Source organism: Dendropsophus ebraccatus, chromosome 2 (assembly GCF_027789765.1).
Source record: "Dendropsophus ebraccatus isolate aDenEbr1 chromosome 2, aDenEbr1.pat, whole genome shotgun sequence".
In the NCBI taxonomy this organism is placed as follows: Eukaryota; Metazoa; Chordata; class Amphibia; order Anura; family Hylidae; genus Dendropsophus; species Dendropsophus ebraccatus.
The window spans coordinates 25,716,936-25,736,555 of record NC_091455.1 but is presented as its reverse complement, the minus strand read 5'-3'; the positions used below and the strand labels follow the sequence as shown (position 1 = coordinate 25,736,555).

Here is a 19,620-nt window from a genome sequence, read left to right as displayed (position 1 = left end):
TTGCATATGCATACATGTATCACACACCTGTATTTGGGTATCAATGAGGGATGCTAGATTTTCAAGCATGCTTAGCATGTTTAGTCATGTGGAGGATCCCGTTTGGAGGGTTGATCTATTTTGTTCTACCTCCTTGTAGTAAGTTTTATTGCTGTATACGAACTTTCGGCATTTGATTAGCGGTGGCTGCTGAACTTGGATAAAGCCCTAAGGCTATGTGGAAATCATGGATATAGTCATTGGCTGTATCCATGTTTTCCAGGCAACCTTATCCAAGCTTTATCCAAGTTCAGCTGCCCCAGCTAATCAAATACCGAACGTTCGGGTTTGGATCGACTCGAACCCGAACCCGGTTTGCTCATCTCTAGTTTTAACTTGTAATACTATAATTATTTTTTTTTTGTATAATCATTGGATGTGCTGAGCATTTTCTCCTCAGGCTTGCCCCCTTTTTTGTTCTTAGTTATTTTGCTGAAGTAGCCTGCACTCCGCTTTATTGTTATTTATTATTAGGCTGGGTTCACACTCAGTATATTTCAGGCAGTATTTGGTCCTCATGTCAGGTCCTCATAGCAATCAAAACCAGGAGTGGATTGAAAACACAGAAAGGCTCTGTTCACATAATGTTGTAATTGAGTGGATGGCCGCCATATGATGGTAAATAACTGCCATTATTTCAATACAACAGACGCTGTTTTAAGATAATAGCAAATATTTGCCATTAAATGACGGCCATCCACTCAATTACAACATTATGTGAACAGAGCCTTCCTGTGCTTTCAATCCACTCCTGGATTTGGTTCCTATGAGGACCTGACATGAGGACCAAATACTGCCTGAAATATACTGTGTGTAAACCCAGCCTAATTAGTGTGCGCTCACGCTTTGTGTATTTTGGATATTCTTCAATAGTACATATTCAAATCAAGAGTAAATGTTACTAAAATTGCACAGGGCTCATCCAGGAGATTGAATAAAGGTTAGCTACAGAAGTGGCATCCCTTAGAAAAACAGAACGGACAAAAATTTGACCTTTTGGTACATATATTGGACTAAAGTAGAATAACCAAGTGGTCACCCAAAAGAAAGAAAAGTGTTTACATATCAAGCAGGATGTGCCAAATTTATTAGATGGTAAGAGACACATTGGCCAATCTTTTTCCCTTCTCAACTAGTTTTACATTGTGCCAATTGAAGAAAATATTATTAAGACATAATTAAGACTCCCTGTTGTACTGGTACATATATAACCAGTGTAAAATGTAGAATGAGAAATATTTTTTTTTAATCCTTTTTAACCCTTATTTTTTTTATGTAGCTGCTGCCCAGAAACCCTCATTAAGCTTTCTTTGTTGTTATCAAATATCTGTATTTAGTTCACAGTAGTTTACCGTCCTAAATTGGCCGATGGCGTACCTGGCTCATTAACACCCCAACGCAAAATGCTAGTGGAAACAAGAAAATATTAAAACCTAAATCAAACAGGCACAATTCTCTCCATGCCATGTCAGATGACATTAACATTTACATTACATATATTTCACACTGTGCTCTGTCTATGTCACATTTGAACAAAATTGTAATTATTTTTTTTTCCTAGAACACACATCAAATAGTCATGTATTTAAGTGTTCTCTAGGATATAAAAAAATCTGGATCTGCACAACTGGTAAAGATAACTGCTTAACCATTTATAGTCTGGAAAAGTCAGATGTATTAAAGGGGATTTCCGGGCAAAAAAGAGTGATGAACTATCCACAGGATATCTCATCAGTAGTTTTGAGTGACTAAAATGCTTAAATGTTCATTACTCGAGTCAAGCCTTTTTCAGTTCTTGAGTGCTTGACTCGGGATAGGGTATGTGCACACTATGGTACATGCGCTGAAATTTCAACCAGAGGTCATGCGGTGGACTCCCCTTGAAGTGTTGCCTGTCCTATAGACTCAATGATATTCTCTAGCTCAATCCGTCATCTGCCCAAAGAGTTGACATGTCAATTCGTTGGTTAGAAAGCAGATTGAGCTTCAAAATATCATTAAGTCTATGGGACAGCCAGAACTTCAGAAATTTCCACTTGAAATTTTGGTGCGTGTTCTGAAGTGTGCACATACCCTAAAAAATCCCATAGAAATCAGGCATTTAACCAGGTCACCACCTACTCGCAGAGGGCGCCTGGTTTACCTATTGCCTTTATTCTGTTTTACCCCCCCGAAGGGACATGTAAACAAATTACAAAAAATTAGAATGAAAAAATGTAATAGGTTTCTGCAAAACACATTGCACTCCCCCCCCCCCCTAATTTTTGTATATTTCATTTACACATCAAAGGATGAAATATACAAGAATTAGAACAAAAAATGCAATAGGTTACTGGGGTGGTCGGCAGACATAACTGACATCTGTCAATTTTTTAGGGCAAATGGCCACCTTTACCTGAGCACCATGACCGAGCATGCTTGCTGAACACTACTCATCAGTAACTTATTGGTGGGGTACCAACACCCCACACATGCACTGATCAGCTGTTTGGCATCCATGCTACACCGTAAACACCGAGTTTGTCTTTTTTTCACTGTGTAGTCGTGGTGATCTGTAAGTGAGCAGCTTCTGTTCAATTGAATAAGAGCTGAGCTGCAGTTACACATCACCACCACTACACAGTCACTGGAGACAAAGGGGGAGATTTATCAAAGGGTGTAAAATTTAGACTGGTGCAAACTGCCCACAGCAACCAATCACAGCTCCACTTTCCTTTCAGCACTGCCTAAAGCTGAGCTGTGATTGGTTGCTGTGGGTAGTTTGCACCAGTCTAAATTTTACACCTTTTGATAAATCTCCCCCAAACTGTTCACTATGCAGTGCGGGTGCCAAACAGGTGATCGGTGCTGTGCGGGTGCTGAAACCCTGTCAATCAGTAACTGATTAGCTGTCCTGGCGGTAGCTCATCAATCTTTTTTTTTCCTAGATAACTCTCTTAAGCACATTATACTTTTGTTCAGTCACAATTCGAAATGGTATAGACACATAAAGGAAGATTTATTATTCCTGTATATCATTTAAAAAGGGTAGACTTAGACTTGGCAGTCTATAGATACTCCACATTTTACACCATGGTTCATGCTGTAGGAAACATTTAGTGCATTTAAGACGTCTCAAACAAAAAGTAATCGGAACTGAAAGAAAATGATTTAGGGGTAAACAAAAATTGGCACTAAAAAAAATTAAACTAAAAGTATTATAAGTTTTTGACAATGTAGAGAGAACATGTTTTGTTGCACATTTTGGAGAAGTTACAATTTCGGAAATGTTCGGCAGGATAATATTCCTTTGTAGCTTATGGTGCAATTTTTGATACACATTTCTTTTTTGGCTACAAAAACAGCAAGTGTGAATCCAACCTAAGCAAGTTGTGATGGCAACGGCGGAGAAAAATGGAAGAAAGAAATGGTTAAACAGAATGTTCTAACAACTTGATATAAAGGCTGTCTTCACACATGCAGGTTTTTATGTGGTTTATGATGTATTATTTAAGCCAAAGCCAGGAATGGTTCCAAAAGTAAGGGAAAGAAAAGGGACACTTATATAGTACATTTCTTCTCTATTATTTTCACTATTGTGTTTGGAGGAAAAAGAAAACAAAAAAAAACTAAAAAAAAATGTTTAAAGACAGTGGTTTTTAAAACTGGAAATAATACTTTGTGATTGTTGTGCGAAAATTTCACAATGTGAAGACTTTTCTTACATTACATTACTTACATCTACAAAACTTAGTTTAAGAACTTTCTTCTGAAAATGTCAGAATGTTTAAATGTTGTCAAATATTTAAAAGTGTAATAAAGGAGAAGTCTGGCATTTTTCTAAATCGGCAGTCGACATGGGCAGGAGGGAAATGGATTACAAGTAGGAACTTACTTCTCTCCGTGTCCGGTGGAACCGGCCTCCGGACCCCTGCTGCGCTACTTTACCTTCGGCACTGATACATCAGGTCCTGGCTGATGGACTGGCCCCTCAGCCAGTCCGTTACTAGGGCAGAACGCCACACCAGTCACTTATTGGCTGAGCGGCCAGTCCATCACCTGGGACGTCATGACAACTTCCTTCTGGCAGGGGTCCCATGGGTGGTCCTGCCGCTCACCAGGGGCATGGGGAGAGGTGCCTATTTGTAATCAGTTTCCCCCCTGCAGGCTGCCGAATTTAAAGAAAAAAAAAAACAGCAGACTGCTCCTTTAAGGCCCTTTTCACTACATTGGAACTGTGCTGCAAAAGCCACACTCAAACTGAGGACAGGAGAGGTGCTGTTTCTGGAAGAAAGTAGCCATGTTTTTCTAAGCCTGGAGGTTCAGAGTAACTTTTTATACCTTTTTATTTTATTATGCACACATTGGTGTAGTTAAATTACAGTACATATTGGGTGTTCGAAATAACCTAGATAAACATACAGGGCAGACACTTCTTGATATACTGTAACTTTGAAAGTAAGAAGATGATTATATGTTTCTAGGACAACACAGTTATACTTGACCTCAATATGTTCCAGAAATTGTAAATAAGGCCACATTCTGGTGTTCACAATGTTTTGCTTTTATTTAATTTTTGGCTATTTTCTAAATTCCCTTTCAAAAGATGGATTTGTTGTGTTTTTCTAAATTACACTGTATAACGGATAGAGCTGAAAAGAACAGAATGTATGAAAAATATTAAATAGTTTGATAAAGTTCAAGAATTCTTTTTTTCTTCCTTTTTAATGCATTGTGTATAAAGACAATAGTTGGTTTACAATACATGGTAGCCAGGGACATAGGAACAATGGGTTTTGGTACTTCAAGAGTAGCTAGCTTCCATTCAAGAGGAAAAAAAAGCACCTCTAAAACTATCACTAGTTATAACTACAATATTGCATCTATATTGGTAAGTTCTGGAGATGATCGAACAGGGCCAATATTCAGGTTCGTACGAACCCGAACCATCGACATTTGACTCCCACTGCCTTCCCGTTCCGCAAGGAAGGTGGAGACAACCAGAGTACCGTCTGGAAAACAGGTGGTACTCGGGCTGTCTCCACCTTCTCCGCAGAATGGGAAGGAAGCGGGAGTCAAATGCCGATGGTTTGGGTTCGTACGAACCTGAATATTGGCCCTGCTCGATCATCTCTAGTAACTTCCTCTTCAACTTCAGGCCACATCTAGGACTGTAACCATAACAAGGGGGCATACTTTACATGTAAAAAGAAGATCCCACTATCATTAGAAACTGGCACTTTTTACTGTAAGAGCCTAAAGATTATAGAACTCCTCTGGTGATGGTTAATTCCTCGAACTTGGATGCCCCATTGGATTTTCAAAAAATGTATTGCTATAATGGTTATATACTAGACCTCTGTAGACAGGATATGGTCTTATTGCTGTTTATGGTGTCAGGAATAATTTGTTCTCCTAGTATGGATCCATATATAACCCATAGTATAGGTGGTAGCCCAGTGTTTCATTAAGTGGTCCAATGTTCAGTAGTTCTCCATCTTGTTTAAATGAAGTTATATAGTCTATCAGGTATTTTCTTTTTTTTTTTTGTAGAAAAAATATTTCTTATTATTTGGGGGAAGAGGGGAGTTATAGAGACAGATAGATTTCACTGGTAAATGCCCAATAATAGTATTATAACATTAACTATAACTATGAAAGGGATTTCAATGGATAAACCATCAAGGATGTTTTAGAGATATCTTTCATTATGGTATTCTTGCTATGGCATTCAACATCCATGCAGAGTAATCGGCATAATATTATTGACATATGTTCATGTTATGACTTTGAGGAATGTATCATCATTTCTTATTCCTTCTCGAAAAATACGCCCAATATCAACCCTCAGTTGGCTGTTACAGAATGTTCCCACATGACACAGCTGTGTGTGAGATGACAGCTTCCCTTCTTCTCATTAAAAGAATAAAAGCAAAAAATGAAAGAAGAAAAAAAAAGTTAAGTATAAACTATCAAAACAAATTCTTAAAAAGTGTAATTCTGGCCATCAAACCTTCCATTGGTGGGGCTTATGCATATAACAATGTACAACCTTCAGATTGCACAGATGTTATTGTGCAATCTGAATATACTTTCCTATGCCTGTGATTTAACTCTCAAAACGGCATAAAGCCCTTTACAGATGGGAATTGAGACATACCTGTGTTTTTTGCCATGCAAGCTTCAAAAACATTGTGGAAGCTACTGGCCACCACAATCAGTTTCCAATGGACAGGATCTATTCAGGATACTCAGAGTCCCTCCCCTAAGCAATACCTGATTGGATGCTAGGGCTATTTGTCCTTGCTGAGAGGAGGGTCAGGGCACACTACTTCCTTGAGCTGAACTTCATAGGCCTTAGGCCTAACCTAAGACTTAACTTTAACTTCTATAGTTTTATGTTCTAAAAAATACAAAATTTCATGAGGGACCTTACAAAGAACAACTGATATATAGCAATATATCACAATTAAGATCCTTACTAGAACAATAATTCATCCCAGATAATAACAAAAGTATATACCAAAACAACTAACTCCTCAAAAAAAAAAAAAAAAGAATTCAAGTAATGTTAAATATTCCAACTTATTTCCCCACACTTTCTAAAGGTTCATCGGGGGGGGGGGGGGGGGGGGGGGGGGGGGAAGGATACAGCAGATACAAAAAACACAAATGATCATAACGCGTAAACCAACATGAATGAATATAAATAACGTAGTTTAGACCCCTCATTTATATTCCTGCATTTAAAGATCCATGGGGAAGAGTGACAAGTCAGTTCAAACCTTGTAGATATACTGTTTGTTGTGTCTAGAACCCTATGATGATCCAACCCTGGCTTGGGCCAAAGTATTGCAAAAGTAAGATTGACTCTAAAAAGAGTCTAAAAGCCACCTGAAATGGGTATTAGTCACATGGCCAGTCAAAAATAAATGTCAAAAACACAAGCATCTTACCGTAACTTTGGTGGCTCAGAACCTTCAACTTCTAAGTAATCATATTTTTCCTCCATCTGAAAATCCGTAAAAACGAGTGATATTGTGTCTCCCGGTTCTGTGACCACCGTCCATGTGCAGTCTGCATTATTGTGATATTCGTTTGGAAATCCAGGGCTTGAAATAATTCCATTTGTTCCTCGGACTGTTCCACCGCACGCATCTTCAGCTATGAAATCAAACATAGGCTACGTTTACTATCACATTTCAAATAGAAGGGTCCACATACCCAAACTGTCTACGTTCAGTCTCCTCCATGTATATGGTAAATATTTCTTAAAAAATGTCAATGGAGGTGTAAAAAGTGTCGAAAACTTTGGTGCATGTAAAAAAAAACATTATTTCTCCAAGAAAATTTTACCCTTTTGCATGCTATAGTTTGATTTTTTTTTTAATTCGGTATGTTTTACCCCAGTAAAATCAACACTTCAACGGCAAAACCACACCTATCCTCATTATATATATATATATATATATATATATATATATATATATAATTTGTATACTGATTGTTTTGATAGCCCATAGCAACTGTTATAATTAATAATGATAAGTAATAAAAAAAACTATCTACAGATTTAACGGAGAAGAAAACAAAAACAGTTCATACCAAATGGCAATATTCCACCTTCTAATCTATATGAGAAAAATACAAGGTGTATGGTTTTTTTTTTCCTAGTAGACTTGTTTCGTGTCGTGTATACTGCTAGATAAAGAAGTAATAGCGTTCTCAGTATTACTCCCCTCAGCTAAAATAAAGCGACTTGATTATTAGATATTAGAGTAGAGTAAATCTGAGCTGCAGGGGGATGAGTAACGTGATTTACATGATTCCTGTTCTGCGAAACCCGTATACTTGTAATTTTCATACCTACAGGCGTAACACTTACAAAAAACAGTATATTCTCTCTAGTCATCAGATCGGGGGATTCTTTACAGATGGTACGTTGCAAATCTAGGCTGAGCTGCGTTATTACCAGTTATTACCAGAGGATAATTCAGAAGTGACAATTATAGTCATTGACTGTTTGGCACATTGTGACGGCTACAAAGGGGAATAAATTAAATCTATTCTCCAGAAATGTCATCATGTATGTTGTGTAAAGATGGATTACAATGTAAACATCTATTAAAAATTACAAAAAAAATTTTTTTACATCTTTCACGACATGATACATGTATTGTTTGTCAAGAAAGATCAGCATGAGAATGGAAGAACAGTCATTGAACTTACTAGGGTTTTTAAATGATTTTTTTAAAATATACAAATGTAAAATCACATGTAGGGATGTAGCAGAGTTAACCGTCTGGGTCATACCATGGTAGTTAGATGAGCCCAACTCAAAAAATCTTATTGTTAACTCTGCTACTGTAAGGTCATGAATAGAGATGAGTGCACCGGGTTCGGGTTCGAGTCGTTCCGAACCCGAAAGTTCGGTATTTGATTAGCGGTGGCTGCTGAACTTGGATAAAGCTCTAAGGTTGTCCGGAAAACATGGATACAGCCAATGACTATATCCATGTTTTCCACATAGCCTTTGGGCTTTATTCAAGTTCAGCAGCCACCGCTAATCAAATGCCAAAAGTTCGGGTTCGGATGGACTCAAACATGCTCGAGGTTCGCTCATCTCTAGTCATGAACAATTTGAGGAGATTTATTATGAGGTTGTTTCTGTAGCATTTCAGCAAATTCTGTAGGATTTCAGCAAAACTCGATAGATAGATAAATAGGAAGCAAGAGGTTCTACAAAAATTTTGATTACAATTTTCCAAAATTTGGTTTTGTCGGAATCCAAACTTTTTGTGATGTTTTCAATTTGTTTTGTCTCTGTTCTTATATGCTGAGCTGCTTGACACTAAGAGATCATGCTGTATTCACTACAACTTAAACTCACTATATTTCCTGGATCGTGCACTGTTCACCTTGCCGAGCTGCTTACTTTGACAGTGAGCATCTTACAAGCTTCTTACTGTAACTTTGGTGGCTCAGAACCTTCAAGTAATTATATTTTTTCTCGATCCGAAAATCCATAAAAACAAGTAATAGTGTCTTCGGGTTCTATGACCACCGTCCATGAGCAGTCTGCACTATTGTGGTATTCATTGCTGAGCTGCATTCTATACCGTACAGAAACATAAACTTTGACCTCAGACACACTTAGCAGTGTAAGGACCATTGCCCAGTTGAGGTCTGTCATTTAGGGCAGAACATCAAGTAGGCAGGGACAGAGGACTATGCTTATATAGGGCATGAATTTTGCTACAGGGTTGACCCCTTGATGATGTCTATACAAAATCTTCTGTAGTTAGTTGCCTCTCTTGTAATCCAGCCTATTGACGATACATCTGAGCTTACTGCTATGACCATTATAAACACATTAATATGCTGCTCCCCACAACCTTGGGCTGAACCTGAGTAACATTTGCCTGATTCCTTGCACCCGTGTCTCCTGGTCAACTGGGCCAGCTCCCACCCACACCAGGATGTAGCAACATGGTACTCTTAAGATGCAAATTCCCAGTTAGAGGGTGAAAGCCTATGGGCTTTTTAGATGCCCAAAGCCAAACCACTTGGGTAAACACAGCTCCTCCATATCCACTGTTTATTACCTTTATAGTCAATTTTTTTTTCTAGAGGATGCAAAATTTTAATCGGTTAATGTGATTTGTTCAAAAGAACGTAAGTAGAACTTCCCTGTTTATGTCAAAACTTTTTACAACAAAATTTTCTGATAAAAAAAAACAACAACTTTTTGAAATCTAATTTGAGAAATATCAGCTTTTAGTTTTTAAACATCATTATTAGACTGGGTAAAGGATTATTTCATATTATTTAAATGGTGTACAAACATGAAGGCATTGGTAAATCCATCTAAAGAAATGGGTCTCGAGGTGGTGTGAGCTTGCAATCAATATTCACTTCCAAGTAAATGTTCATTCGAGTGACCTTGAGTGTCTCAGATTATTTTTTAATATTAAATGTGAAATAATTAAAGTGGAGGCTGGCTCTGTCTATGCCTCATATGACACCGTTATAAATTGTTATTACTTTGAGATTGGTGGCATTTATCAGTATTACTCAGCTGGGAAACAAAACATCATCTATTTTATCGAGAACGCCTAATTGAAATTCAATTGGATTTTGTCTTTCGATACGTTTGGAACAAGTTTTAGCCGCAGATTCACCACCAGGAGACTTTGATAAACAGATCCCTTGATGTCGACGGGAGAAATGTCTTCATTTTGGCGCAATTGCTTCTTATTATATTGATTCAGACAGGTCACTTGCTAAAGAACCAGGGCAACAATTTAGCCCAAACGTGGTATTTATTCTATGAAGAATATTATGAGGTCTTACTTTATGACTCTAAAGCAATTCTAAGGAGATGAGGTTTCAGTTTGTCAGTAAAGCGTGTAGTTGGGAACATTTGTCTGAGATGAAAATACTGAATCACTAGAAGCGAGATTAGAATTTATAGGACCCAATATGTCAGGGATAGGACATCTAGTTAACAGTAAATTGAACTGCAGTCAGGGTCAACATAGACAGTTCAGACTGGTGGCTTCTGCTGCCATTGTCCCAATGTAGTGTACATACAGCTGTCCAAATAACAGATTTATAGTGTGCTGCTACTAGCACACTGGAAAAAAATTGTGTGGCCACCCTCTTCTTCAAGGGGTATTTGATAGAATTATACATGTTTTAAAATCAACTGAAGCTATCAAAAAATCAAAAAAGCTATGCAGGTTTCTAAATTATGTATTTATAAATAAGTCTTCCAGTGCTTATCAGCTGCTGTATGTCTTACAGGAAGTGGTATATTCTTTCCAGTCTGACACAGTGCTCTCTGCTGGCACCTCTGTCCATGTCAGGAACTGTGCAGAGCAGCAGCAAATTCCTACAGAAAACTGCTCCTGCACTAGTCAGTTAATGACATGGACAGAAGTGGCAGCAGAGAGCACTGTGTCAGACTGGAAGGAATACATCACTTTTAATATATTGTAGGTGCCTAATTTTTGTTTGTATCTCACATATCTAATTACATTAGTATGTAGCTCTTATTTAGTTGGTAAATATGTCATATGAAACGTGACACTACCAGGAAGCAAGTGACAAACTAATTACATAGATTGGTTTGTGATGACTTGATGTATGTGTATTATGTAAGACAGTAGGGGGCATTAGGTAAAACATATGAATAATTCTAGCTATATAATTAGTAGAGGTGAAAAACAAAAGTCAGTCATATTTTTTGGTAATTTAATGTAGTGTTTATCCAGAAAAACACCCATGCAACACATATTCCAATCTGCCATCATAAAAAGAATGAAGAGAAATGAATTTATCTTGTATTTTTATCGTAATACAGATCTGAAATTTTCCTCTAAAGATTTAAAGATAAAGGGTAGAGATGAGCGAAGCGAATCTGGCAAATCAAAATTTGCAAATCGCGGTGTCAATTTTTTTGGTTCTGGCATTCGGTAAGAAAATACGCAAAAAAAAAGTCCCCAAATGGTGTCCACACATGCTTTCTGGAGTGTCACTGGGAGGGAGCGCCCGTCCAATCAGCTGCAGGTCGCTCTGTGATGGCAGAACCTCCCCCTCTATATAAGGCGGTTCGGTAATGGAGGTGGCCAGTCGGCTGTGTGTGGAGGAGAGAGCAGGATGGCAGCAGGCAGTTAGAGCAGAGCAGGGAGAGACTAGCAGAGCAATATAGGGACAGAGAGGAATCACGGAAATTGGCTGACAGACTTTTTTTTTTTAATTGTGATTTTCCAATTTTTTACACTTTTACTACATTCTTTAACAAATTTGCGCTTATGTAATGGTCCCAGTATTGTAGGTACTATAGTTTTTCCTTTTTTAATAAAATTTGTTAAGATTCGATTTGCGAATCTTAACGAGTTTGACAAAAAATTTGAAAAGGTCACTAAATTAATTTCTGGATGCTTCACTCATCTCTAGTAAAGGGATTTGCCTGATTTCATATGCCCAATTATAACGTATCAAGTCTATAAGTCTATAGTTGTGAGTCCCTCACATAGGGATTCCCAGCATGAGCCAGAACAGTAAGCAAATCTTTAAGAGAGAGACTTCTACTCCTACAGACTCAAGTCATCCATGTATAACATGCAACATATGAATGAATATGATCTAATAATACATTTCCCCAGCTTTGGAAGACAAGGCTTCCCTTGACAAATCAGCCATTTGCTACAGTTGCCTCAAGCCAATTGCAATATGAGATAACCTTTAACTTGCTTTAAATTGTGTCTTTGTATAAATGCAGTAAGTGGGGGGTGCTGCATGTTGCCAAAAAATTGAATATCATACCGGCACACAATGTTGGATCCAAAACAATGTAGTCTTAAAAATTTAACTTTTTTCATGAATAAATAATATCTTAGCCATTCAGATCACACAAATCGGAACAAGGTTTTAATTGTTGCTATGTTTTTGGATTCCCTTTTGAAAAGTCCACCACAAGTGTCCAATGCTGGTGGTCACAAATTCTCAGTAGGTCAAACCCATCATACTTACTATTATACAGATCAGCCAATCTGAATCCTGTTCTATATTTAAGTAAGCTAAAATCTTAAGCCCCTATTACACGGGATGATATTGAGGAGCAAACGAGCGCTTGTTTGCTCCTCGTTTCCCACTTGCTGCCGCCGCTATTACACGCGCTGGCAGAGAGCAGGTGAGAGCCGGGGGAGCCGCGGAGACATGCAGGGGGGGCCCAAGGGGAGCTGCGGGGAGGGGCTTCCCGGGTGATTGCTAGGTTATCAAATATGGCCGATAATCGTTTAGTGTAATAGGGCCTTTAGAGGATTGAAAGCAGAAACCAGGCCATAATAACTATATGGCCTAGTTTATGCCTTTAATCCTCTATGTTTTTAGCTTACTTAAACATAGTAAAGGATTTCGATTGACTGCTCTGTAAAATATAGTTATTATTATTATTTATTTTTTTTATCTTAGGATAGCTACTGTATATGCTTATCCCAGGCATGCTTAGTTTCCCTTACTGTTAAGGGGGTACTCCAGCAAATTAAAAACTTCTCGCAATCAAAAGGTTAACAAAGGTTATATAACCTTTCACTATACTTACATTACAGGTTCCTGCAGCTTTTTGGTGTATTTCTTGCCTGATGACCACACCGCAAAGTACAGTACTTGCTTTCTTCTGCTATCACTGTCGACCATGCTTTCCTTTGCTCCCAGCACAAACAATATGTCACATAATCAGGTCCTGCCCTGAGGGCTTGGCCTTCACCATCACTCTCTCTGTAACTGCCCCCTTCCTGACGCCACTCCCGGCTCTTCACTGATTGGTCTGTGGACACAGCCAATCAGTGCAGTCCCTGGGCACAAGTGCAGCTGATGATTCCTCCTCTTAGCTGAATCCCATGGTTCAGGACATGTGCACCAGAGATGACGATGCACTCAGGGGGTCACAGGGTGTCATCTCTTGACACTTGAGAAAGAAACCAGTTCGGTTTGGAAACGCGTTGTGTCGCCATGAATGTTTTTATACAATAAATGTATTTTAATTAACTTCATATGTCCATCTGGATCTGCGCCCGTACTTACCCTGGTTTGGAGAGGAGGTAGTTTATCTTGCTTTGAAATACCCATCTTGGATGGTTTACCTGGGAGTGGCAGCGGTCTAAGTCCATGCGTTTGTTGAGTGTTGTGCCTCTCCATTGCACAACTGCATCAGGTGAGAGTCTTATATACTATTCTCTCACCGCTCGTTATACCTCCTGATCTGTGCTATGGAGCGCTGTTCTATTTTCTCTTCTAATGAATAACAAAACCTGACCATTAGCGCCATCTTGCCCGGGTGCCACAAGCCAAGGAGACCGGCGCTGAAGCGAGGTGAGATAAGTTACTAACACACAATTTACAAAAACAATAAATGTTTTTTCTTTTTCTTTTTAATAATGGAAGGAGCATAGATTATTTGCAATGAAATAAATTGGATTCTCTCTGCTTCAGCAACCATCTGTATCAGGTCTCAATCTTCTACCTATTTATATCATAGACAACATTCACTCTGTGACCTCTTATATCAATGATCCCATGGTCTATAGTGCACATAACTACATACAGTCATTGATCTGGAATAATACACCCAGTGCACAGTGAAGTGAAAGACCAAAGGCAGCAATGCTCTAACCTTATTGTTTCTGGGCTGCTTAGATCTCTGGGACAGCCTAAGGATATTTGGTGCCAAAAGAAAAGACTACATCGTATTGATTTTTCCATCAAATTCACTAAACCTTTATCTAGCTATACGCTGTAGAATTGTATAAATATACTGTATAAAATAACCTTATAGTCTATTATTTAGGAGAAGAAAAAAGAAGTCTTTGAGCAGTAAAATTAAAAAAAAAAAAAGTTTGGACCTTGTTATCTGAAAGAATTTAATTGATGTGTTCACGGGAGAAAAAGCTGATCTCAACTTAAAAGAAGGTAAACACATAAAATGCTAGACATATGTTTGCCAAAAGGGTAAAAGATCAAGTGAAATTGATTCATTACATTGCCTAAACAGGAATAAATACTTCACTCAAACTTTCGCTTTTTCAACTATGAATCCGAGCGCCATCATCTCCCTGAATTATTAGTTGTTTTTATTTTTTTTATTTTTTTTATCTAACCTAATCAAAAGACATATCCTTGGGCATAATGATAGCCTTCTGTTCAATATTCACTCTGTAATAGCCTGCAGATTTTATGCTCTTATGGCCTTTTGTATCAGCCGCTTCCTGACTGCAAGCAAAACAACATATTTTTTTTTAGTACTTAGTACTTTAGGTATCAGAACAACATTTGCGATAGTTAAAACCCAGACTACAATAACTCCCTTAATGCCTCTGAAGTGAAGCCATGAAGCCCAGAAGCCGAAAGAGAGAAAATAGAGCTGCCATGGGATGCCATAGCTCTCTCAGTCTATTAACTGGTGATGTTAAAGTGATTTCCCCCTAAAATAAATATAATCGAAGAAAGAAGCTTCAGAAAATATTTTCGTTGGGTAACAGCTAATATGGTGGCCATTACAACTCCCATTGGGGTTGATAACCAGATATCTTAGACATGGAAACTGCAAGAATGCCTATACATACAGTAATATAGAAAAAATAGTATATTCGTTTCTAAACGAAAATGTGTATTACAAGATGGCTGACTTTTAGAGATGAACAAACTTTCCAAAAGTTCAGTTTGTTAGGTTTGTCGAACATTAACGTAACTTAAAACAGCTAAACAATTCCAATGTTTAGCGGTTTTAGTGCAGTTCAAAAGCTTTGGTCATCTATACTTACCTGTCCACGGTCCATCATTGGCCTTCTTCTCTAGTGCCTAGTCCAGTGTCCCTTCCAGCCGCAAAAATCCTGTTCAGCCAATCATAGTTCAAGAGTGACAGCCCAATCAGCCAATCACTGACTGCGGCACTGTTCTATTTTAGTTAGTCAGGGATTTGCTGAGTGGGAGATTGAGAGCCCACTTAGCCAATCATTTAAAGTCAGAACCAATAAGTAAACTGAATTTCCCTAAACAAGATTAATTCTGAAATTTACAAAAAGTCCAGTTAGGTATCAGAACAAATTTTTTGCAAAGTTCTGATTCATTTCGGAAAGATGTCAGCCACATATCTAAAAAACACTCACTGAGTCAGGACAACGCTATGGCCAATGATTAGCTTTATGGGCTGTCACTCTCGAGACATGAATGAAAACCCGCTCAGTCAATCACTATCCGCATCTCTGTCCTGTCCCATCCAGCTAGTGTTTCCTACATGTGAGGCCACCATGTTGTTCAGAACGTTGCAAAAAGTTTGGTTCGGTACCAAACTGGACTTTTTGCAAAGAAGAATCTTTGTTGGGGACGTTCTGTTCACTAATCCCTACTAACACATACATATGTGTGTCTAATAATGTATACATTAAAGGGGTACTCTGAAGAAAAAAAAATGCCCAGTTTGAGGTGATGTCCTCTTTCCCATCTGACACAGTGTTCTCTGTCGCCATGATTGTCCATGATGGGAACTGTCCAGAGCAGGAGAGGTTTTCTATGAGAATTTGCTACTGCTCTGGACAGTTCCTGAAACAGACAGCAAGCAGTAGAGAGCACTGTGTCAGACAGGAAAGAAAATTCAACTTCCTGGAGGGCATACAGCAGCTGAAAAGTACTATTAGTTGACCAAAGCAGGCCATACCCCTTAGTAAACAACAACTACAAGAGAGAACTATATGGATCAAGGGTGTTAAAAAACTACAACTCCTTATGGTAAAGCTTTAGCTTTCCATAAATGATGGGAAGTGTAATTTCGCAACAGCTAGAAGGTCTTAGTACACCCTTAATATTTGTTTTTACATACAGATCTTTTAAGAATTTAACGATAGAGGATAAATCAAATTAAACATGTATTCATTTATTGGAAATAACCGTACAACATACAGTTAAGTGCTTTAAAGGGTTGAATAAGGACTTGAAAAATTCAGCTGTCAGCATCCATGTCTATCTGCTGCTACACTGATTCATCGACTTCTTTTCTCCTTTTATCCTCCCTCATTCCCAAGCTATCAGTGCTATTAGCAAATTATCGACTAGACTGTCAATTGGATTGTCACCACCTTTCATTTCTTAAAAGATAAAACTCTTAGGTTTATTCTTGTAAGCAACAGACAGTACTTAGTAATACTTTGCATATACAGTGCATTGGGAGTTCATGCAGTCCTAGACAATTGAGGTGTGCTAACACCCTAAACTGATTCCACCAGTAGTGATGAGCGAACATCCCAATGTTTGGTTCGGATGCCGAACACGAACATCATTTTTTTTAAAATGATTGTGATTGGTTCGTGTTTGCTGAATATTTACGAACAAATCCGAACGTACAGTAGAAGTGTACATTTTGGTCTACCCAGTTGCGTACACATTCATTAAAGTACAGATTGCAACCGTTTCAGTCTAAAGTTGCACAGATTATCAAGCGCAAATCTTAAATTACACAGTGGCGTACGTTCGCAAGTTCGAACATGTTCGGAAATTATCGTTATAACCATTCCCAACATTGAATAAATTGTTTGTAATCGACGAACACGAACAATTAGCATCATGTTCTTACAACCATACAAACATTTACGAGCATGTTAGCTCATCACTAGCCACCAGCAGAGGAGAGGGGTAATTATTTCCACATTAAGTGTTAAAACAATGTGGGAATGTTCAGTACAGAAGCCAAAAACAAATGTGATTAGTGTTAGCAGTTTCGGTGTTTGGCGTCCTTTTCTGCTGCAGAAGTACTTGATAGATGCTGGTCAATTGAAGTGGTGAGTGCCCTCTCTTAAGTTCTTATTTGCTGGATGTGTACCATGCACTTGATTATCTGAGAGTGAGAACTAAAGATTAGCATTAGATTAGTATTAACAAAGCAAAGCGCTTTGTCGGCTCGACAGTCGGCTGCTTTTTAACTCTGTGCCGGTCCTTGCCTGGAAAAGCTGGATCCAATCCTGGGAAACTGGGAGAAGCTTCCCAGGAGCAGCACAGAGTGGCACAGTTCAAAGGCAGCCAGTTGCTAAGCTAACAAAGCTCTTTGCTTCCTTAAGGCCATGTTCACACAACGTAAGAGATCTGCCGTTCCATGAAACGGCCGGGTCATGGAACGGACGATCTCAGAAAAGATCATCCTGACCGGTAATGCATTACCAGCCGGATGATTTTTAGGGCCGCAGAGTTCTGATGCGGGAGCATCCTTACGCGCCCGCATCAGAACTCCCGACTGCACACTATGGAGCGTGTGGCTGTAGCTGCTTGCTCCATAGTGAGCACTGACATGGTCTTCTGCGGCCGCTATTCAGTGAACAGCAACTGCAAAAAACTGACATGTCAGTTTTCTATTGTGTTGCGAGAGATCCTGGACGGAGTGTATACTATGTGTATATGCTCCGGCCGGGATTACATAGAAGGCAAAGCAACATATACAGTATTTTTGTAAAAAGTATGGCCATTGTTGCTGATTGCAGCAACCGCTGTATTTTTACGAAAATATACATTGTGTGAATATAGCCTAATGCTGTAAATGTACTCATCTCTAGTGAGAACCTTCACAGTATCATAAATAGAAGCTCTCAATTTCAGGTTGACCACCAGCACCAAGTAGAGGAATGCTGCCGATCACGTTGTCTCCTGAAACACAAGGAAAGAATTCTAAAACCTCCACCTGTGGGGTACGCCAATGAGAAGGCCCAGATATTTATTTTCTCCATGGCGTATACCTGCCATATCCACTGCTCCCTTAATGGGTGGGAAGAGGGGCATGGCACAGAGGCGTGGCCTCCTCCCGTGCCAGATTTACTATGACTTACAAATGTGAGCAGGCAGAAATCATGGCAGAAATCTACACCTGCTCGGGAGCAGGGATAGATCCTTGCACCCACCATACGGCAGGCGCAGATCAGGCCGATTTCAAAACTGTCTCCCACAGTGTTCCAGCACTTAGTGGGTGCTCCTCCCTGCAAGCCACCAGGGCTAGCGCATGCAAACCTGGACTTGCATTAGTATATATTGGTCACATGCCATGAAAATCCCACCAGAATTCTCCTTCATCTTTTTAGCATGTAGACATCAAGAAATATCTGTTTGCCCTCCTAAGATATATAGATGTAAAATAACAGTATCCACAAGCTTTATATTGTTCAGCCAAAGTGTGAGACTTGCTTTGTTCTTTATACTCTTCTCTACTGAGATGGAAAATTACAGGAGAATTTGACCAGAGGTCTGGATAAATTAATAATGAAGCCTAATGATTAAGCAGAATTCATTTATCAGTGCAAGCAGATACACAATGTTATCTACATTAACAAAGGTAAGGCTTGTCCAGGTAACGTTAGCGCTAAATGATCTGCAAATAATGAACACTTATGTCTTGCTTTGTGGGGTAGAGTGTTAATAACTCAATTTACCAACATGAAACCCTCCAGGTGCCTGATTACTAATGCAAAGATGGAATACATGCATGAGAAAAGTCTACGCTTAAGAAGGGATTATTGCTTTCAAATTGCATCATAGATATATAGACTCAATTATAAATTTGCTTTTGCATTTAAGCATTAACCGATTGTAACATTGGACGACAGGCAGGGACTATAAAACTTGCAGAGAATGAAAATTGTTATATAATAACCTAATTCTTCCCGTTTAGCACTTAAAAGGAAAAGATCAAACCTTCATTGTGGTGCTGACAACAGAAGGGAAGCTTAAAGCAATGGTGTCAAATAAATTTACTTTTCGCGTCTCTAATGTTAAAGTTAAAGATCGCTTTGACTTCTGAGACCCTCTACGATCAAGAGATAGAGTCATGTGAAACACATGGCAGCATGCTTCACTCTACAGTTGTCATTCACATTTGAAGAATCATAGCAGGTCTTAAGAGTGAGGCCATGTTCACACAACGTAGGTTTTGCATAAATCACGGCCGTTGTTGCAATTTGCAACAAAGGCCGTGATTTATACAAAACATACTTTGTATGTGAATGAATGGAATTCCGGCCAGAGCTTATACACATAGTATTCCATCTGTCCGCACGAAAAACTGAC

The 19,620-nt window shown here is 38.8% G+C and overlaps 1 protein-coding gene across 1 annotated transcript in view; it reads right to left on the bottom strand.

The window, feature by feature from the left end:
• LOC138784110 (CUB and sushi domain-containing protein 3-like) overlaps positions 1 to 19,620 on the bottom strand; it is a 408,558-nt gene that overhangs the window by 67,189 nt on the left and 321,749 nt on the right. The window contains exons 6-7 of the mRNA XM_069959624.1: positions 6,981 to 7,182; positions 827 to 832 (exon numbers count right to left, since the gene is read on the bottom strand). Coding sequence (XP_069815725.1) covers positions 827 to 832; positions 6,981 to 7,182 — 208 coding nt within the window. The remainder of the gene's footprint in view (positions 1 to 826; positions 833 to 6,980; positions 7,183 to 19,620) is intronic.